The sequence below is a fragment of the Convolutriloba macropyga genome, chromosome 15, assembly GCF_964194025.1.
Source record: "Convolutriloba macropyga chromosome 15, txConMacr16.3, whole genome shotgun sequence".
NCBI lineage: Eukaryota > Metazoa > Xenacoelomorpha > Acoela > Convolutidae > Convolutriloba > Convolutriloba macropyga.
The window spans coordinates 26903096-26925655 of NC_134482.1; the positions used below are offsets into that span (position 1 = coordinate 26903096).

The window sequence follows — 22560 nt, forward strand, 5'->3', positions numbered from 1 at the left end:
CAGCAAAATTGTACTGATTGCATCGAAATTTCTGTTCTGAGCTCGCACTGGAGCCATTTTTTCCGTGACTTAAGATGGTCCGATCAGATGGTGTATATCGCACACCTAACCCCGGGGACATACAGTTAGGCATCCAATTTGAAGTTGGAACAGACTTATAATTTTGATTGAGAACTAAAAAGTCATCTGTGTTTTTATTACGACTGTTTTAAAGTCATTTAATATTGGCATACTTAACTTGCTTCCTTAGTACGTGCATCAAACGATGGATAGGGGGCCTTTTCATTTTCTGCAAAACCTTTCCTTTTTCCTTTGTTTTTTTCTCAAGTCTGCAGTTGTAATTAAGAAATTGCATCAAATCTTACCTTTCAAGCCATCACCGAGCCAAACATGTTTATTAATTTCTCTCCAGTGATCCAAATCCAACGCTCTGCTTGGCAAACAATCACACTTCAACCGACCACTTCTATCATAATACGCATTAACAGGTGCCATTATGTAGTTATTAGTACTCCAGTTATAACCATAACTATTCCCTTTACGTTTTTCCCGTTTTCCCGAAAACTCTTTTCCATCGAATGTTTTTGATTTATCGACGTCAGTTCGCTTTCCGAATCGTTCACGATCTCTCACAGCCATAAGGTCAATTTCGCTTGAATCATGACCATAGCTTTTGTGTGGTCCTTTTTTATTAGTTCTCTCAAACGAATCTTGATCTAAGTATTTAGACAATTTAGCATGACCAAACTTTTTGTTCAAGCTTTTAACAAAAGGTTTCCAAAATGAGTTTTCCTTTTCCCCTTTAGTTCCGTCTAATTTGAAGTTGTTGTTATTGTTCTCCATGACTCCATTGTTGACTAACCTGTACTTCTTTTTGCTCATTTTCAGCTTGTTGCGGTACTTTTTAGAACGTTTCTTACCAGAGGCGAATTTTTTCCTCGAGGCTGAAGAAAGTGGAAGATAATACAGCGATCCACCCATTCTGCCGTCCACTAAACCAGCAATTCCGTAATTGTATGTGCTGTATATGTTATTTTTAGAAAACAATCCCCCATTTCCTTGGGTTAATCCTTCGTTTCGCACTTTTTGACCTTTATAGCTTGCATGCTTCAAATGTTTCAGTTGTTTTTGTAATTTGGCGAGAGATTTTTTCAATTTTTTGTATTTCTTTTCGATACTTTTGCAACCGCCGTGATTGTCGCCATGTTTCCGACGCAGCTGGTGATTATTATCCTTCCGATCAGTTCGACTTTTCTTTTCCTTTTTGCCTGCTTTTCCTTTTTTGTGTTTCGCCTTTCCGCCATGTTTTCCTTTCTTCCCAGCTTTTCCTTTTTTATTAGCACCCTTTTTATGCTTACCAGGGTTTCCTTTTTTAGCACTTTTTCCATGTTTGCCTGGTTTGGCTTTGTTCTTGTGGCTGCTCTTTTTACCTTTTTTGGCCACTTTCCCACTTTTGCCCTTTTTCTTTTTATTGTTCTTTTTGGCTGCAGCTTTCTTTTTGTGGTCTTTCTTGGCCGGGTTCTTTTTCTTTTTCTTGCTTCCTTTAGATTTCCCTTTTCCTTTTTTCACCTTTTGTTTTTTACTGCCCTTCGGTGCTCGCTTGCGAACTGAAGTTTCAAATTGATCCTTTCCATAGTTTGCTGAATTTCCTATTGGATTGTTGATTATGAGTTCTTCATGCAATAACGGCTCGTCAGTCCAGTAAGCTTCTCTGTGCAAAATTTGACTTGAAGGAACCTCAACAAGTAATTGGTCTTGACCAACAAATAGAAATTTTTCAGGTTGTGAGGTTAATTTTGGTTTCTTTTGCCTGGGTTCATAACTTACTGTCACGTTCGGGGAATATTTGGGTTTGGGATTTTTGACATTTTGCGCTCTCTTTTTTGATTTTGGGGTTGATTTGTCTGCATTTGACGTCCTTTTGACAAGTTGCGTCGTTTCATTGGAATTTTCGCTTGATTCCTTCTTGTCGGAATCATACTTCTCTGGATCAAGCTTTGAGGGCTTTTGCTCGCCGCTTGAATTAGCCTTGAGCACAGAATCAATAACTTGACGATGTTGCTGATCGGCAAAGTTTCTCTGTGAGTTATTGTCAGAAAGTATGATTCTATTTTTGAAATCTAGGTCTGTCGTTAATGCATCTTTGGCTGATGAGTTTTGTACAGATGCAGTTTCATTAGTTCCATCTTCGACAGGAGTATGAATCGTAGTTGTCAATCTCAAATCAGAGTCTTGGTTGATATCTAGATTCGCAGATTTAGACCTTCTGGATTTCAGTCCTGTCAACTCCGACAGAATCTGGTTCCATAATTCCAAATCAATTCCAGTTTTATCTCCGATGGAATCGTCATCAATAGGCCTCGAATTTCCAGTATATAGACAAAAATCATGAATAAAAATTAAAAGCGATATGAGAAATTGTTTCACATTTATAATCATTGCCATAAAACCATGCTTCAAACACGCAATTTTACATGTTGCCGAAAAAATTTTGTCGAATCAGAGAAAAAAATCAAACGAATGAAACTTCATAGGCATAGGAATGATTTCTGTCTTTAATTGCTTCTATTTTAGGTCACTTATTAATTTTAGATAAGATTTGGATAAAGAAAAATCTAATTATATAGATTGTGACAGTTGAGACTGCAGGGAAAGAAGATTTAAATGCTATCACCAAAATTAGATCAAAAAGTGGTAGAAGTAATTCTATCGAACATTTGAAGTAATTTAATGTCTTTAAAGTTGCATCGTGTAAGAAATTTCTGGAAAACGTTAATATGCAAAAGAGAAATTACAATTTGCGACTTTTTTAGTGTTATGAAGAGACCAAAAATAAGAAATTACAGTTTGCAGAAAACTGTGTTTTAATGTCAGTGCTTGTTATATTGTTGTTTTTGTTGGGGTGATTAGTAGTTGGTTATGGGGTGAGCGAGATAAGATTGCAAAGATTGTCAAAAAAATTTTATAAAGTGGTTTTATCTGGCTGCTCATCATTTTGTTTAGGCCTGTTTGTTTTTCCGTGCAGCTTGTTCGGAGAATACAACCAGTAGTAAATGCCTCACTTGTTCTTCGTCGCTTAATTTTGCTATTACGGCTTATTTTTGTTTTTTTTCTGGGTGCTAAATTGCAATACTTAAGTCGATCTCTATATGTCTAAATAATTAATTTTCAATTGCATCCTTTGAATTAAAGCTGTTGGTATTTTAAATTTTGGTGTTATTTTCTGCTATTGTCATAGTTTTCGAGAGAATGGATGCAAGACTTTAAACAGAACTGTTTTTCCATTTTCATTTCAGGTCTTGCATTATGTGGCCGATGTCTGAAAAATTGTGTATATGTACATGATTTTGTCAGGTATTTTTACGACCCATTTGCTAAGATTGTAGTTGTAAAGTGGAGGTTGGTGGCAGAGCAAATCAGCGCTGAATCAGTCCACAGACATTCTGTTTTTTAGCATGGCCAGTACACTGTTCATATCACAGTTTACACTGGCCAATCTTGATTTTCAACAAAACTTAGAGCATGAAAAATAATAAGTTCAGTTTAACTCCCGCCAGCAAGCTTTGTTTTTTATGCGCTTCGAAATTCCACCTGGGTACTTGTAACATATAATTTGGTGACCTGTCGTAACCACTGAGTTAATTGGGCTTTGTGATAATTGCCTAAAACTAGCTTATATATAAATAGTGTGTACAGCACTATAGTTATCACCAGTTATAGGCTACAAAAGTATGACATTATTCCGTTCAGGCTTAAATATTGGATATGAGTAATTTTCAGAATAAATAGTATAAATTTAGCTGGGGAAAATTCTATGACCTCAATAGAATCATAATGAAGAAAAACTGCACAAAAATAAATTTAAAATATTCCTAAAATGCAATTAAATGCAATGAAAAAAATTTTTACTCTTGAAGTATGCTAGTTCAGCGCTGAAATGCGCGCCGCTGAAACACATGTCCGGGAAGCATTTGTGGAAACAAGGTATACTAGACTATTTTAGTTCCAATCTGGATCAAAATTAAAGATATGTGCACTTTGGGCATTAATTTTCAGGCTGATTAAGTATTCCATGAGAGAAGCCTTTTTTAATCATAGAAGTAATTTTTTTCCACGTTTTTCGTAACTTTATTCCATTGTTGAAAATGATATATGAATTGCAAAAACTGAGGACATAGTTTTGGGACTTGATTCCTCAAAACGCAAAATGTATCGGAATTAGCCTTCTCAGACAATGACCACGTAATGCGAGATGAGTTAGATCTTTGTACCGAGTGCTGAATATGTTTTTTATCTATAAAGTCTGTAAACAAAATGAACAATTTCATTTTAGACAGTCAAGATTAACTATCCACAACAGGTGTTGGGGGTCTTGCAGGCTCAACGAAATAGGGAAGAAAACGTGATTTCGGAAAAAAGCCGGGTTTTGGCCATCATCTCTTCCATGCATACATAATGCGCCATTATACAATCATCCCAACTGCTCCTAAGCTCTCGAACTTGAGTATCTCTTACAACCCATGCTTTCTGGTTCCTCGAAACTTCCTATGTCGTTAAGTATATCTACATTGAACAAGTGTCTTGTTTCTGATGGATTTTGCAAAAGCTTACGCGCATACTTGTTTTGATTTAATAATTCTATTGAGATCAAACTCAGTTTGAACGGATGATAATTGCTTCAGAGCTGAACCATAAATTGTTGTCGAATTTAACATAAAAACACCTCCTTTAAATGCCCGGAGGTTGGTGGCAGAGCAAATCAGCGCTGAATCATTCTAGAGACATTCTGTTTTTTAGGAGGGCCAATACTCTGTTCATGTCACAATTTACACTTGCTAGTCTTGATTTTTTAATAACATTTACTCCGCGAACAAATGACTAAAAGTATTGCCAAGATATTTAATCAATAATCAACAAGAGGAGAGCCAGGCCTTGAAGACTAGGTTTCTTCAAAATTCTGAAATTCTCCGAAACTCAATTCTATCTAGTTTCAGAAAGTGGCACGTCAGGAAGTGCCTAGGATACAAAATAGAGGCTTCTTACAAAATTTCGACTCCATGTGAAATTGAATTTTATGTTAATCGAATTTTTCATTCGAAAAATAACATCTTTATTTTCATGAAAAAACTATGATCCATCGATGGGTTTATGAAAATAAAACTAAGGTCCATCGCTGAGATGCACTGGGGGCCCAACCCGGGCCATAAATCAAACTGGAACAACACTTTTGTCACTGTTTGGTTCATAGCGTCACCTCAGGCCTTATGATCACCCAATCAAAAATGCCCAATCTCAGTTGAGGCAATCTCTTCGTTTATGATTACTACCAAATTTCGAGTCTTTGTTTTTATGGACCCTAGGGTGCTCAAACAGATATAAAGACAAGATGATTACCCATTCATGGGCTTTTCCCGGTTTAGCCCATTTTATCATTAACATCCCCCCACGGTAGGCGAACAAGTCATTCATACATATATATACAAACATATTTGATGTTGTAAAACATGGAGATATGTGGAGTAGGAGTGAGACGAAGTGGTAAACGTGTTAGAGTGGAATTGGATGGGACAGGTAATAACATGGTTATAACATGGTTATAACAACCCAATAACTACCCGAGGGGCAGGCTGGTTGACTGAACAAGGTGTTTCCATTAAGCACCGCCCATTTAGACGAAGGAGATCTAATCATAAAGAGGTGTTAGTAAAGTAATCTATCCGAAAATTATGAAAGACAACGAATCCTGGTCGCGGTTCGCATCAAACAAACACCTCGTCCTAATAATGAGTGGTGAAATGTGCGCGATTTTTATCGATTGTACACAGTTTGAGTATATTTTTGGGTAAAAATTGGCGAGAAATAATATCAAATTTAAGGCCTCTCAGTGATCAGTATGCTATTTGCCATAGCAACCAATGTGCCCAATAAAGAGCCCAGTTTACGTGTGTGTGATCATAAAATGGTGTTTCATTATTCCGGTTAGAAGTCGATTTACCTGTATGGACTAGTGAATTTAATACGCTTCTATTGCCCATAACTGAAGTTAAACCGTACTTTTATACACATACCTGGTAGTTTTCTGTCTCATACGTAAAAGGCTGCAAACGGATAGTTCTCCGAAGTAGTTTATCTCTGTTTACATAGTCACAAAAACCTAATTACTAGTTGGCATTTTACTTCCCACTTTAGAAAAACTTGAAAAAATTAAAAATTGCAAAAAAATTAAAAATTGAAGAAATTCCGTTATATTTGGGGCTATTTTAATATTTATCAACATGGGTGAATGGGCTTCTGGTCTGTGCAGCTGTTTTGGGGACATAAAAGTCTGCATTCTAACAATTATTCTGCCATGTTACGTTCACGGTGAGTTAATGCTACGTACTAAATTAGAATCGGTTTTCACAATAATTAGAGTTCAGTTTACCATAAAATTCTCCGCGATTAAATATCTAGTAGTCAAAATACCTGCTTGATAGAGACGCTCAAAAAGGGGGGACAAACATGAAACGTTGAAAAAGCATGTACAAGAACGTATATAGTCGTTTCTTGCACGTAATAGCAGGTCAAAAATTCACCTTGATCACAAAACCTAAGTGTAAACCAAAACTCAGTTTGAAGTCCAAGACAGAATTAAGTACGGAATTTTTCGACGCCTGGTCATGAACGTGCGACAAACTGGTGAACCCGCGAAGGTCTGGACATAAGATCATTCCACCTTGGACGCTCTGGACGTACTTGCTTCCGTCTGGCACCTGAACTTGGGAATGATTATGATTTCGTTTAATTTTTTTCGAATTGATTTAATCTTGATTAAAAGGTTTTGAAGTTTCATTTTTTTTCGAAATGTTTCAATTAACAAATGGTTGGTTAATTACTTTTTATTGGATTAATTCACTTTCTTAGAGTTTTTTTTCAAAAAAGAACTTTCGATGGCTTCATTGTATAGCAACAAGAAGGTTATGCGCTGAATAGAATCGATTTCTTCTACTTCTTACAATCCGAAGTTCTTGTATCGTATTGGTGTGCTGTCTTTTTTATAGATTTGTTCACACTTTTTTCTGATTTTTCACGTCAGTGAAAAGTAAAATTAGACTGCTGATTTTATTCACGCTGGAGTAGTAAAAGGAGTGAAAAAACTAGTTGTTTCGGAGCGTGATTTTTTTTTCAAAAATATCTTTAAAATGGAGGGAGAAATTGGTGCTTGGACTAATTTTAGGTTTTTGAAAGCGAATTGTCCACGTGCGGTAGTTTGACTGCTGTTTTCAATTTTTCTTCTGTTGACTGCCATTGATTTGGTGCATATCTTTTCAGAAGGCGTCTATTTGCAATTGATTGAACTCCTTGACAGGCAGCCAAATTTTATTCACTTTGACTATACTTGTTGTCTTAAATATTTGTTGAAAATTTTGAAAATTCGTTGTTTTCAACCTTTTTCGAAATTTTACTGTTGTTTTATCACTTAGGATCAACAAGGACCGTTTTATTTGTTGCTTGTCGAACATAAAAAAACTTAATTAGGCGTTTAAGTTTTTGGTTATTGGTTTTAATGACTCTGACATTGATTGTTCTTATCATTTTTTACAGTTCTTTGTAGTTTAGAGTGTATTTTTTTGTAATTTTTGTTGTCTTATCGTTTCATCTCGTTAGGGATAGTTCTCAAACTTAGGATCAACAAGGACCGTTTTATTGGTTGCTCGTCCAACCTAAAAAACCTAATTGGGCGTTTAAGTTTTTGGTTACTGGTTTTAATAACTCTGACATTGATTGTTCTCGACATATTTTAAAGTACTTTTTAGTTCAGAGTGTTTTGTTTGTAATTTTTGTTGTCTTATCGCTTCACCTTGTTAGGAATAGTTCTCAAACTTAGGATCAAAAAGGACCATTTTATTGGTTGCTCGTCGAACATAAAAAAACCTAATTAGGCGTTCAAGTTTTTGGTTACTGGTTTCAATTACTCTGACATTAATTGTTCTCGACATATTTTGAAGTTCTTTTTAGTTTAGAGTGTATCTTTTGTAATTTTTGTCGTCTTATTGTTTCATCTCGTTAGGGATAGTTCTAAAACGTTGACAATATGAGTCATTCTATAAATCTTTCAGTGCAAAACTAATACTCTCTATGCCTTTGGCTTGCAGTTTTTTCAAGAAATATTATCTAACTGTTTTCTTAGCTTTTTCGAGTTTTCTTTATTTTTTTCTTATCTTTTCTTCTTGTGCTCTTTTCATTTCTGAAAAATTGTACAGAATTTTTTAGTTTTATTATCATCTGTTTTACTTATTACTATTTGATCACTAAATCTGCTGAATGGCAGTTGTCATCGGTTTTGAATGAGAAATAGGTGAATCTAATCAGTTGCGTGCGCTCGCAAAAACCGTTTTAGTGAGGCATAGTTTTTGTCTCAACAAATGTTTTTTTGAAATCACTTTTAAAGTTTTATGAAATGATTTGCTTAAGGGTTTTGGGTGCTTGAGGGCTTTGTTACCCAGGACTTGACCTGCAATGTTTTTTTACTGAACAAGGCTTGATGATCTGTAAATTTGTAATATATCGTAAAGACTCCTTTTATAGCCTCGACAAACCAAGAAAAGTTTTTGAGACATATCACTGGTTTTCTTTAAATAAAAACTTCCAAGAAAATAAATTATTTTTTTTTTCATCAAATTTTTTTCAATCGGTTTCAATTTTTTTGTTTGCTTGTTTTCCGAATCTATATACACGAAATAATATCCATTTCCATTGAATTATATTGCACAATTATCATGCACAATAACTGTCTTTTGAAGAAAATTTTGCAAGACAACCTATCTCTTGCAAGACACTTGCAAGAAAGGTCTTAATTTTGCCTATCAAGATAACCATCTTCTTCACAAGGCGGTTATCTTAGATGACCTTGCTTGAGACGATCAATTTTATAAGACTCTTGCAAAGTTAAGAAAACGGTTATCTTGCACGTTAACCGTCATAGACAATAATCTTGAAAGATCTTGCAATGTAACTGTCGGGGTTGGACTAGAGTATTTAAGATATCCGCCAATGCATACCAACCCCCATTCGGTTTCGGGAGGAAAGATTTGAGAAAATTGGAGAATTGGCGGTATATTCCTAAAAAACACTCCCCAATTGCAGCCCACTCTCAAAAAAGGCAAATTTTCAAAAAGTCTTTTAATTTTGTCCCTCACTGTTATATCAAGATGGGGCTAATTTAGGAAAACATTCAGCCGGGTGGTAGAGGATGCGGGGATCTAAATATTACTTGGAAAAAAAACCTTAACAAACCTCAATGTTGTTAATTTCAAAATGATTTTCGTGTTGAAAAGGTTAATTAGAAATTTTAGTCTATTTTTCTTTTTCACTTTGCTTCTAAATATGAGGTAACATTTAATTTACTTCTTCTGGTCTGTTTCTTCAGGCAAGACTGCCGAGGCAGTGGGAGCAAGCTGTCCTCTACACTGTGTGCTCACTCTCATTCCATTGGTCAACTTGATCGCTATTGCAACCATGCGCTCAAAGGTAAACAACACAACACTCAAAAATTTAAATATCTGATCCTTCCTATTTGCCAGCCACAGCAAACAAAAACTTTTTTCAAAATATTTTAATCATTACACCGCAGAGGTATACCCCAAAATTTCCGCCTTAGTAAAATTCACTCGGAAATTACCCAGGTTGAGGTGCCAGACCGAAAGTCGATATGTCCAGACCGTCCCAGACGGAAAATGTCTATGTCCAGACCCTCCCAGACGGAAAGTGCCTATGTCCAGACTTTCGTGCGTTCAAAATTTTTCGTGCGTTCATCGTGCGTTCAAAACTCCCTATGTCCAGGCTTTCGTGCGTTCAAAATCTTATATGACCAGACTTTAGTGCGTTCCAAATTAAAATTCGTGCGCTCATTTGTGCTTTCATGTCCAGACTATCGTCCGTTCAAAAACACCTATGTCCAGACTTTCGTGCGTTCAAACGTGCTTATGTCCAGACTTTCGCGCGTTCAAAATCTTATATGACCAGACTTTAGTGCGTTTTAAATGAAAAATCGTGCGCTCATTTGTGCGTTCATGTCCAGACTATCGTCCGTTCAAAAACACCTATGTCCAGACTTTCGTGCGTTCAAACGTGCTTATGTCCAGACTTTCGCGCGTTCAAAATCTTATATGACCAGACTTTAGTGCGTTCTAAATGAAAAATCGTGCGCTCATTTGTGCGTTCATGTCCAGACTATCGTGCGTTCAAAAACACTCATGTCCAGACTTTCGTGCGATAAAAAATGCGTATGTCCAGACTTTCGTGCGTTCATAATCAGATAACGTTCTTATAATGTATTCGTTTCAAGTATAGATACGTTAGGGTGATGGTTGTGATTAAGTGCCCAAGCAGTTGCTATATTTTGTTTAATAAAAGATGTTCGATGAAAGTATTGGCTGAAGGGGGTGCCAGTTATTGGCTGAAGGGCGACCTAGTTATTAAAGAATGATTTGCTTTGCAACTTCAGCAAGGGTTTTTAATTCTAGGTGTGAAATTGTTTTAAACAAAGCAAAATGTTGGATGCGAATTTTCCTGCGTTCGATGCTTTGTAACTTTTGAACTCAAGTGAGTTGAGGTTTTCTTGGTAGAAAGCTTTCACTTGAGTGAGCACTCTATTAAGAGTGTTTAGTCAAACATGGACTCATTAGTTTTTGGCATTCTTGTTTCCATGCCAGAAATTGTCGTGCGCTCCGAGTCACAATGTCCAGACTTTCGTGCGTTCAAAATTGCTTATATCCAGACTATCGTGCGTTCAAAATTGCATATGTCCAGACTATCGTGCGTTCAAAATTGCATATGTCCAGACTATCGTGCGTTCAAAATTGCATATGTCCAGACTATCGTGCGTTCATTTTTTCTCCAGGCCGTGTAATTTTGAACGCACGACGCCACCTTGTGCGTTCATTTAGGTCTGGACATATCGACTTTCGGTCTGGGACCTCAACCTGGGTAGATACATAAAATGAATGAAATTAGGAGACATCCTTTGTATCTTACTTTTCGGAAAAGCGGCATCTTACTTTTCGGAACTTTCCAATCAAAAAATAGGTTACAAGTCTTGTAGCACGTTTTCGCTCAATTTAGGTATCTATTATTCGCATTAAAAGTATCTCTAATCCCACAATTGAGCCTAATTAAACGCGCGCTTTTTGAGCATGCGAAGTGATTTTATACTTCGTAATAAACACTTTATTACAAATTTAACTGAAGCCTTTAAAGCTATAAAGCGGATGAAATATAAACAACTTTAAAGACAAAGTCAAAAAGCCGAGCCATCAGTTTTTTTTCGAAAAATCCCTCGCTCAAAAAGGGGCTTGTATACCAATGTTGAACTGGCAGACTCAGGGGCACTATAATTAGGGGCACTGATGTAAAAACCACGCGGCTTTTGATAACCAAGAAGGGAAAATCGATCTGAAACTCCGACAAAATTTCATCAAAAAATGTTGAGGAATTTTTCAGAAAAAAGTCAAATTTATTTTTTTTCTGTTTGTATTTCACTGAACAAAAAACTTAGTTTGCGAACTAATCAAAAACTTTATTTGGTTGTAGTTCGGTGGGCAAATTACATGTCTTTAGATACTGAACACCAAAGTCAAGTTTTGCAATTTCGTCCAATGTTTCTCAAAATTCGTGTTTCATTTAAAAAATATGGTGTAACACTATAAGTTAAGGAGTTATAGAATGTTCCTCATACCATTTTCGTAGGATCTCCTATTCATATCGAATGTTTTAAACCAAAATTTTTGGTTTGGGGTCAAAACTTGAAAAATTGGCACATTAGAAAATGAAAGTTTTTTATATAAAGTCAAGTTTTGCAATTTCATCCAACGTTTCTCGAAATTCGTCTCTTATTTGAAAAAGTATGTTGTGACCGTATGTGTCAAAGAGTTGTAGAATATTGCTCACATGTTTTCGCAGTATGTCCTATTTGTAGTTTCATGTAATCTGTCTTTTTATTTCTCGACTATTGAGTCTAGGTGGTTCAAAGTTGTAAGAGAAACGTGTTTCAAGATAACTTTGGCTATGATGTAGAGAAATTTAAGATTAGTGCTATATACCGCCAAGTTTTGCAATTTCGTCAACGTTTCTCAAAGTTTGTCTCTCATTTAAAGAATATGGTGTGACCCTATGGAGTAAAGAGTTAAAGAATGTTCCTCATACCATTTTCGTAGGACCTATGAATATCGAATGTTTTAAACCAAATTATTTGGTTTGGAGTCAATACTTGAAAAATTGGTACATTAGAAAATTAAAGTTCGGAAGCGCAAAAAACGTGTCCGCTGTTTATATAAAGACAAGTTTTGCAATTTCGTCCAACGTTTCGCAAAATTTGTCTCTTATTTAAAAATATGATGTGACCCTATGGGTCAAGGAGTTGTAGAATGTTGCTCATACTGTTTTCTCAGTATGTCCTATTCATAGTTTTATGTAAATTGTCTTTTTATTGCTCGATTATTGAGTCTAGGTGGTTCAATGTTATAAGAGAAACGTGTTTCAAATTAACTTTGGCTATGATGTAGAGGAATTTAAGATTACTGCTATATAATGTCAAGTTTTGCAATTTTTTCAACGTTTCTCAAAATTCGTCTTTCATTTAAAAAAATTGTGTGACCTTATGGATTAAGGAGTTATAGAATGTTCCTCATACCATTTTCGTAGGACCTCCTATTCATATCGAATGTTTTAAACCAAAATTTTTGGTTTGGGGTCAAAACTTGAAAAATTGGTACATTAGAAAATTAAAGTTCGGAAGCGCAAAAACTTGTATGTTTTTTATATAAAGTCAAGTTTTGCAATTTCGTCCAACGTTTCTCAAAGTTCGTCTCTTATTTAAGAAGTATGTTGTGACCATATGGGTCAAGGAGTTGTAGAATGTTGCTCATATCTTTTCGCAGTATGTCCAATTCATATTTTTATGTAAACTGACTTTTTATTTCTAGACTATTGAGTCTAGGTGTTTCAAAGTTGTAAGAGAAACGTGCTTCGAGATAAGTTTGGCAATGATGTAAAGAAATTTAAGATTAGTGCTATATAAAGTCAAGTTTTGGAATTTCGTCCAACGTTTCTCAAACTTCGTCTCTTATTTATAAAATATGATGTGACCTTATGGGTCAAGGAGTTGTAGAATGTTGCTCAAACTGTTTTCGCAGTATGTCCTATTCATATGGATTGTATTAGCAAAATTTTTTTTGCTCTGTGGTCAATACTTAAAAAAATGTTATATCCCAATGCCACAAAATCTGTTTTTTTTTGCCACAAAATGCCTCAAAAAAATCCCTCAATCAAAAAATGTTTTATTTGTCAATGTGGGACTGGCCCAATCTTTTTTTCACTGGCCAGATCTATTTTCATTGGCCAAATCTATCTCACACTGATCGAATCTATTTTGTGAAATATATGATGTACGTCCCAGTGCCATAAAAACTGATTTTTTCCAAAAAAGTAATAATTACTAGTAGTTTTTTTCCGAAAGTAGTAATAAGTACTAGTAGTAGTAATAAAGCTTTAATAATCACTTTTATGCTCAAAAACGCGCATTAAATTAGGCTTAAGTGCGGATTATAGTGCAAAATCGAGTTACGTTGCGTGCGAAAAAGCTATTCACAAATGGAGCAGAGGCGTGATACAAGATGCGCGAAAAATAGGGTATAAATTTTGTACTTGTATTTTGCGGCTAAGATTGAGACACTTTTGCGAACACGGGTCGCTAATTTCCCTTCAATTTTGCCGGTTTCTGCTAAAGTAGCTTTTTTTCGCATTATGTAGCGTTTTCAATGTATTAACATAGGAAGATCGAACACGAGATACACGCATCGGGCATATTTGGCAGTGACGATTTGGGTATACCTCTGCGGTGTATTGATAAATTTTTTTTCAACTTTGGCTTCATTTAAATTAACTACGCTGAACTTAAACTCGACTCAAATTTTCTGCTTGACTCAATTAAAGCTTCACAAAAACTGAGTCCTGCTTTTGTAGAATCCTGAGTTAGCAAAACTCTCATCATTAGTCTATTTTCTGCCCCGAGAAGCAATTTTATTGCTCCCTATTGCTTAAAAGGTAGCCAGCATGTATGTTACTTCATGATATGTAATTATGAAGAACCATTAATCTAAAATGATTATTTTGGAAGGGAAAACAACTCATTTGTTCGGAACATGTAGGTAAATTTTAAGGAAAAACTATTCATTTTGATCATAGCTAATGTGAAAGAGATCATTACATTCAAGCTACCTTGTTTCAATCAATCAAATAATGTTGCGATATAACACAGCTGAGATCAGTCCTCTGAATAATAGTTTTTAGTCTTCGGCAGTTTTCCAACCTCGTTTTAAGTTTGATTGCTGTAGTGCAATGCTGTTTTGCCTTGCTCTGCCAGTGCTTCATTGTGTGCAACAGAAAAATTCAGACGTATGAGAAAAAAATTGATGAACCCAATGAACCCATTAATTGATCATGCTCGACCGATGTTTTTTCGTTGATTGATCTTCGAAAATTCTAGTTCATGATCAATGAAATCAACATGCTCGACAAAAAATGCCTATGAAAATATTTTTGCTCGAACCACTGAAAAGATTTTTCCTCGACTGTGTAATTTTAGTCCATAAGGCCCTCCTCACTAGAATTTTTTTAGTCTTTCAATAATATGAGGCCTAAAACTGGGTTAGCTTCAGACTGAATAATCTAATAAGTCTTATATTAAAAAGATTAACACACGCACAAAGACCAAATACACAGACACCACGCAAACACACACACACTCACACACACACACACACACACACACACACACACACACACACACAAGCAGAGTATTCCAAATGAAGTTTTGTTATACTTGAGAAACAACAAAATGTGGGCGAATTTCCTATGTAATTATATGGGTTACGAAACAAAGTTATAATTGCTATAAATAACGAGGTGGTCAAAAATAATTACCATTGGCTGGCAAAATGAGGATCGCGTGGTCGTTTTCTGTTTCATCAGCAAACGAGTTCAAAAAAATACATCTCAGCTTAGTTATTTGAGCGTTTTTCATTTTCAAATTTGCGGAGTAAAACATGAACGCCGGCTTTATCTTCTCATGTCATGAAAGAAAATCGCAAACAGGTACTAGAACACCTTCAATGTTTTTGCGTTTTGGCTGCTTTTCTGCCAATATTTCAAGAGCCTTTTCTGGAGTTATCCATTATCTCAAACCAAAAATTATGGAAGCTTAAAAACTTATGTTAGAGTGTAAAATTTGTCAAAGCATGTGTTTTGGTTTAAAAAGTGATGGGTGGCCGCGTTGTCTTTCAAGAAGATAGCGACAAGAATCATGGACTTCTGAAAACTAGCTTGGCATTATTTATTTCATCTATGTTCTTTTTTGCGACAACGGAACCATATGATTGCAGTAACCACCGTTCTCTACCAATTACCGACGTAAAAGATGTCAGTTTTTTTTTAAAATTTTCACTCTGAGTGGTAAAAAATGGCTTCTTATAATTAGGAAAGCTGCATATAATATTAAAATAAGTTAAAATAGATAATCTAAAATCAAATTGGAGCCTTGATAAATGAATGTTTGGGAACAACAAATCTTCAAAAAAATCTTCAATCCTAAATCCAACCGACTGTGCCATTTTTTAAAAAAATCTCAATAAAGTCTTGAACTATAAATATTATCTTTCAGTCAAAAGTAAATGCCACAGATGATAAACATTTAGAAAAAATGAAAATTAATTCCCCGGCTTATCGCTTTAAACAATTTTTGATAGAAGCAATGGTGGCGGCGTAGATTTTCAATGCAAGTTGATTCAATCCACAATTTGTTTCAGAACTAGGATTAGTTAACTGTTTAGATTGATATTTCAGTGATAAAAAAATCTGTTTTTAAAGAAATCTGTTTATAAAAAACGACAAGTAAAATAATAGATTGGTTGTAGATGAGAAAATAAACAATGTTTTTTGCACAAATCCGATTTTCAGAATTTAAATACTGCGATTTGAAATGGCTATCATTCTTCTGTTTCTGGTAAAAACGTTTATCATCTTGTCTGCATAACACATAAACACGATATGCGAACTAATGGATAAAAGAATTGACCTGGGACGAAAGTTAAAAGAATCAGTGTTGCATTTTCTCTAGCCATTTGTTTAAGAGAGCCCTTTTTGAAAAAAAAAATGTCTCTAAACTTATATTTTTAAATTTGAAAATGTTTTCTTTCCATTTTACTAATATCTGACGCTTATTCCACACGTTTTTCTATATAACTTTGTAAACGATAAATCTATAGCTCGATCATTGCTTCGCTGACTTGTAGATGATATTGCTCAGTAAGCTTTAGTGAAATCTGTTACTTCAAGCGAGAAACTTAAAAAATCGTTTGTGCAATATTTTATTCCATATCATACTTTTAGAAAATGATTTCTTTCACCTTTTATTGAGTAGCAGAGCTACGGATAACGTTGCGATAACTCGTTTCATCTTGCTTTCCTGTTTTTTTTTTAATTTTAAGTTGCGATAGTTCAATCTAAATACAGGAACGAACTCTTTTGCAAGGGCATATTGATCAAGTTCTCGTTTTTGGACGCATAATTACGATGGCCAGATCTAGTTTCATCTAAATAATTGGTTGATCCGACCCCCACTTTAGTGGGGAGAAGGAACTATATAATCAACTGGTTTTTTTTGTTCAGTCAATTTTGGCCGACAGATATATTAATCGTAGAGAATTGTGAGTGGTATCATTGAAAAGCCCGTTGAGCGTAGAATGCGGAATTAAAAAGATTTTTTCAATTTTCGTTTTTACAGGGAGTTATCGAGGTTTAAAGTTTTGTGAACATTCGACTGTTTTTGATCACATTTTCAGTAATTTTTGCTAAAATTTGGCACAATTTTGCTAATAAAGCTCAAAATAAATTAAAATTTTTAACGGCATAGTGATGTTGTTGCCGTTAGAGATAAAAAGCGTTGCTGAATTGTTTTATTGAAGTTTTTATTGGATAAATTTTTTGATAAAATTTTCAAAATTCAAACTTTTTCATTAAAAATGGCACAAGATGTGCTTTTTTGGTCCACATTGTTAAAGTTTGCCAGACTTAATGACATAGAAACCTTAAAACAGCCTCCCTAACCTCAAAAAGAGCGCTAGTTGCAATTAGGCGCCGTATGAAAGTCTTCTGGAATTAAAACTTTGCCGTTTTTTGCAGATATGTCTCGATAATTATACAAAATGCATCGTTCTTTTTATTAATATTTGAAGAATTCCACGCAACAATTGGTCTAATTCGCAAACACTTGGAACACTTGGTCGGTTTGCTGGGCGCGCGACAAAATCAGGGAGAGGTTCGACAATATAATGGATTCTTTGAATCAGAGACTTTTGGTTTTTATTTTGATGCTGCCTTTTTTCAAAATATTTTTGCTTTTTTTTATGTTAATTACTGACAATACTTTTTATTCACGGCTCCGTTAATGATCGCTCTAATTTACGTAAATTTAAGGCCGAATGTAGATATAGTTTGTTTTCAGAGAACCAATTGGTTTTTATGGCTTAAATCCAACCGACTGTACAATTTCTTTTTAAAAAAATCTCAATACAATCTTGAACTATAAAGATAATCTTTCAGTCAAAAGTAACTGCCACAGATGATAAACAGTTAGAAAAAATGAAAATTTATTCCCCCGGCTTATCCCTTTTAACATTTTTTGAAATATTTAAGTGTTTAATTTGATTGTTCAGTGATCGCAAAATCTTAGTGATTATAATAAAGGTTCCTAAAGAAATCTGTTTATTATGACAAGTAAAATAATAGAAGGGTTGTTGATAGGAAAATAAACAATGTTTTTGGCACAAATCCGATTTTCAGAATTTAAATACTGCGATTTGAAATGGCTATCATTCTTCTGTTTCTGGTAAAAACGTTTATCATCTTGTCTGCATAACACATAAACACGATATGCGAACTAATGGATAAAAGAATTGACCTGGGACGAAAGTTAAAAGAATCAGTGTTGCATTTTCTCTAGCCATTTGTTTAAGAGAGCCTTTTTTGTAAAAAAATGTCTCAAAATTATATTTTTAAATTTGAAAATATTTTCCTTCCATTTTACTGATCTCTGACGCTTATTCCGCACGTTTTTCGATATAACTTTGTAAACTATAAATCTATAGCTCGATTATTGCTTCGCTGATAATTATACAAAATGCATCGTTCTTTTTATTAATATTTGATGAATTCCACGCAACAATTGGTCTAATTCGCAAACACTTGGAACAGTTGGTCGGTTTGCTGGGCGCGCGACAAAATCAGGGAGAGGTTCGACAATATAATGGATTCTTTGAATCAGAGACTCTTGGTTTTTATTTTGATGCTGCCTTTTTTCAAAAAATTTTTGCTTTTTTTTATGTTAATTACTGACAATACTTTTTATTCACGGCTCCGTTAATGATCGCTCTAATTTACGTAAATTTAAGGCCGAATGTAGATATAGTTTGTTTTCAGAGAACCAAATGGTTTTTATGGCTTTGAGGAAGAGTTTTAATAAAAGTTAACTGAATTCTTGTATTTTGCCTTCAATTGTCATTCTTTTGGCAGTCTGAATTTTACGTTTAACCCCTCAAAGATCTAAATTTCTTCCTTGACAGGTGCAAGTTGACCTTTTTTTTCGGTTGTTACCTCATGTCTCTTATGTTACTGAATGTATTTGTTTTAGCAAAATTCCTGTGATTTTTTGAACTTGTCAATTTTGTATAATATTTTAGTCAACATTTTGTTTATTCTCAGTAAGTAAAGGTTGATCTCTCCTCCGTATAGAAGACAAACTAATTTTATGGCTGATTTTTTTAACAGAAGGTTTTCTTGTCTTGGTACTACGAGTTTTCATACAAAATTTTCTGATTTTTGTGCATAATTTCCCATTTTTTATGTTGTTTTTGTTTCTGTTGTAAATTGTAACATTATTTAACAATCTAAAATAACAAAAATTACATTATTTGAGAATGAACATCTTTTTTTGTTTTCAAAACATATGGTTTGAGGGCTGCGACACTGTTCTCTTGCAGAAATTGGTAGAGTTTTTTACTTTTGCCCTTTATTTGTTGTTAATTTTTGTTGTCATACGCCAAATATTGTGTAATTAAAGGTCTCAGTGACCAACTATAGATAAACAAATGAACTTAATAACTGATACCGGTAAATAGCTATTGGTTATTTTGACTTTCGAATTAAAATTCTAAAAAGAGAGTAATAGTATTCTTCAATTTATCTCTTTTTGTTCTGGTTTGCTTTCTTTTCGTATTATACAATGTTGTATCATTTTCATAAGTTAGCCTCATTATTAAGAGCTCTTTTTAGTGTTTTGTTGAATCAAACAATAGTTTGTCTGTTGTTTAAATATTTTAAATAATGTCTTCAGGGCTGAGACAATTTGTTTCAGAAGAATTTTGTGAAGTTTAGATACTATTCAAAATTGTGGTTCTTTTTATTGTCATTTTGTGATAGTCGTTTTACAAAAAACCGTTATGGTGGTCAAAGAAGACGCAAATGCAGATGTTATTTTCTCGCGGTTAATATCTTATAAATTTAATGGCTTCAAAACTGTGGTTTCGTTGTCAATTGTTTAGTTGTTAAGTTGTTTGTGAAAATTATTAGTTCAGCTTGTATTTAATGTTATTTTATAGTCTTATGATTTAGTCTCATTAATAACAGTCGCAATTATTTTTCCGAGTAGTTGCAAGACAAACTGTCTACTCTTTTAGTCGAAAGCTTTTGATTGCTATGAATTTTGAAAGTATTTGCTTTTAATGAAAAAAAAAAGATAGATTTTTGAGGTCTGCCAATTTATTACTCTTAAATTGTAGCTAAGCATCTCTATATACAATTCACATCAATTATCTATTGAAATACAATTTGCTCTTCATAACGGTTTTTTTCCTTAGATGGTCTTTCTTCTTGGAACAACCAGTTTTCATAAAAGCAATTTTCGCGATTTTTGCATGTTTGCCCATTTTTTGTAGGTTTTTTGTTTTTTTTCACAGTATCACAATAATGGCGTCATTTGATTTATAAATTTTGTTGCCTTTGAAGAAAAGCAAACGAAGATTTTTTTGTTTTTAGTGATCAGCTTATTATTTAATTGATTGGGGGGACATCGTTTTCGTGCAAAATTTTTCGTGCAAAGTTTTAGTTTTTACCTGTACTTGTCGATTTTTTGTAGTTGTATGACATATCCTGCATAATGGTCTCAGTTGCTCTCTATTGAGGTATAAAAGACTCTCTCAATGATTTCATGTGATGCGTAATATTTCTAATTAGTTCGAATTTAATTCTTTTTTTTAAAAAAAAGCAATGTTTTAACAGACTTTGCCCGTTTTGCCTATTTCTAGTCGACTTGTTGCCAAGTCGCATTGAGGAAAAGTTCCATATTTTGTTCCAAAAAAGTGCTGGTTAATCTTCCGAGTGTAAATTTTATCTGATGCCATTTTGGTTTGGATTTTAGTGGTTTTCAAAAAATGGACAAGGAATTTTGGTCTTAATTAATAATTGTAACTATTTGATATTTGTTGCTGTTTTTTCTGGTAGTCATGTTATGGTAGCCACAGGTCTCATAAACCCTCTAGAGTATATTGTTTTATTATTTTAGTAGTTTGTTGAACGATATGGAGATCTGTTAATTTTTTTTATCTCTTCCTCATTTGGTAGAAAATTAAGTGAAAAATGTAGATGAGCGGGGTCGGAACTTAATGTGCAAACGCACATTACCGAGCCTCCTTGTTTGTTTTTAACATCTAATGAGAGACTTTATTATTATTACTGGGCTCAAGAGAGGAAATAGCTTCGCATTAAGTTGCTAAGACATAAAATTTTGTACCGCAAAAAATAGCAACTGATCATAAATTGGGGAAAAATTTGTCGGTGCCTTTGAATGCGATTTTCTTTGTTGTTCAATTTGTTTATCATCGTTTTTTTTGTTGCTTTATACTATTTTTTAGTTAAAATATTCACGTTTCTTCATTTTTGATGTCATTTATGATTGCTCGTTTTTATTGCACCTATAAGTTTTTGCCACCAATACCCGGGTCGAGGTTTGGTCAAAAAATAATGTAAGATTAGCGGTGAATAGCGGTGAAAAAAAAACTTTTTTCACCGCAAAGCGCCCGCATCTTTTAGCGTTGAATGCACTGAAAACGGTGAATTTTTGTAAGAATTGCGTTGAATTTTGCGGTGAAAAATTTTTTCTCACCGCATTCAACGGAATTCTTACAAAAAAGAAACTGCCGTACTAGGGTTCGAACTTCTACCTAATGCGTGTCACCAACTTCGTAATCCACTGCACCATCTGTCACTTAATTCAATGATATTTCCTGTGAATTTAAGATAAGCGTTGAAAGTAGCGCGGTGAATATTTGTAAGATTTGCGATTTTAGCGGTGAAAAATGTTTTTTCACCGCATTCTGCTGGTAGCAGTGAAAATTTTTTTTCACCACATTCTGCTGGTAGCGGTGAAAATTTTTTTTCACCGCATCCTGCTTGTAGCGGTGAAAAATTTTCTTTCACCGCTTAAGCGCTGAAAAAAAATTTTTCACCGCTTAAAAGTTTTTTTCACCGCATTCATCGCATTGAACGCAAATCTTACACTTTTACTCAACTTCACCGCAAATCTTACATCTTTTAGCAATTTTTAGCGGTGACACCTCGACCCGGGTATCATTTAACATTACCAGCCCGATATCAAATTCACATTCCAGGTTCGCTCCAATCGCAGCATTGAGGGTGGCTGTGTGGGTGACGTAATCGCGACCGTGTGTTGCACTTCGTGTGCAATTTGTCAACATGCGAGGGAGATGAACTCACTTCAAATGGCCAGAGAATAAAGAGACCATCAGAAACATTAACTGACAGAAAACAGGAGTCGTTTACAACAAATATATTGTTGCCAATTAAAACAACACTTTATATCAACCCAAAAGTTTTCACTAAACAGCGCATACAACTTAATGAGTGTTTCTGCTCCCATAAACTATGGTACCAAAAAGCTACATATAATACATTTTGTGCCCTTAAAGCGTTAGCTTCGCTCATTAAGTTCCTTTTCAGCTAAAGCGCAAAGGCGTGTAGTTTTGAAGTCTTGAAGAGATTTTATTCTCTTTTTCTCCATATAAAAAGAAACAAGGCGGCTCGGTAATGTGCGATGGCACATAAGTTTCCGACCCCGCCAATCCACAATTTTGGCATAATTGTCTACCAAATGAGGAACAGATAAAAAAACCCAAAAATTATTTTTTGGGATAACAGCCCAAGTATTTTTCAAAAAATTGTGTATGAACGATAAGACAGCCTCCAAAGCAAATAACCCAGTGGAGATTGCTGTGATATGCCGATATTAAGAAAGCGAGCCAAGAAGAATAGAAAAATGAAACAACAACAACAACAAACATTAATTACATCAAACAACAAACATTAATTACATCAAAAGCTTTATGTCCGTTTTAAAAAACAAAATTTAATAACAAAGTCAACAGACCGTCAGATAAACCAAAAACTAAACAA

General features: G+C 34.4%; 2 protein-coding genes across 2 annotated transcripts in view; one reads left to right on the top strand and one right to left on the bottom strand.

The window, feature by feature from the left end:
• LOC142354601 (ubiquitin carboxyl-terminal hydrolase MINDY-3-like) overlaps positions 1-22560 on the bottom strand; it is a 245816-nt gene that overhangs the window by 131207 nt on the left and 92049 nt on the right. The window lies entirely within an intron of this gene.
• On the top strand, positions 5985-22075 carry LOC142354253 (uncharacterized). Its single transcript, XM_075406513.1, has 3 exons — positions 5985-6363; positions 9410-9510; positions 21759-22075. The coding sequence occupies exons 1-3, from the start codon at positions 6276-6278 to the stop codon at positions 21882-21884; spliced, it is 315 nt and encodes a 104-aa protein (XP_075262628.1). The 5' UTR covers positions 5985-6275; the 3' UTR covers positions 21885-22075.

Excerpts from the sequence above, each read along its gene's own strand:
- LOC142354253 (XM_075406513.1), top strand. The coding sequence starts at position 6,276 with ATGGGTGAATGGGCTTCTGGTCTGTGCAGCTGTTTTGGGGACATAAAA. Across the intron at positions 6,364-9,409 it reads TCTGCCATGTTACGTTCACG|GCAAGACTGCCGAGGCAGTG; the intron begins GTGAGTTAATGC and ends CTGTTTCTTCAG. Across the intron at positions 9,511-21,758 it reads TTGCAACCATGCGCTCAAAG|GTTCGCTCCAATCGCAGCAT; the intron begins GTAAACAACACA and ends TTCACATTCCAG.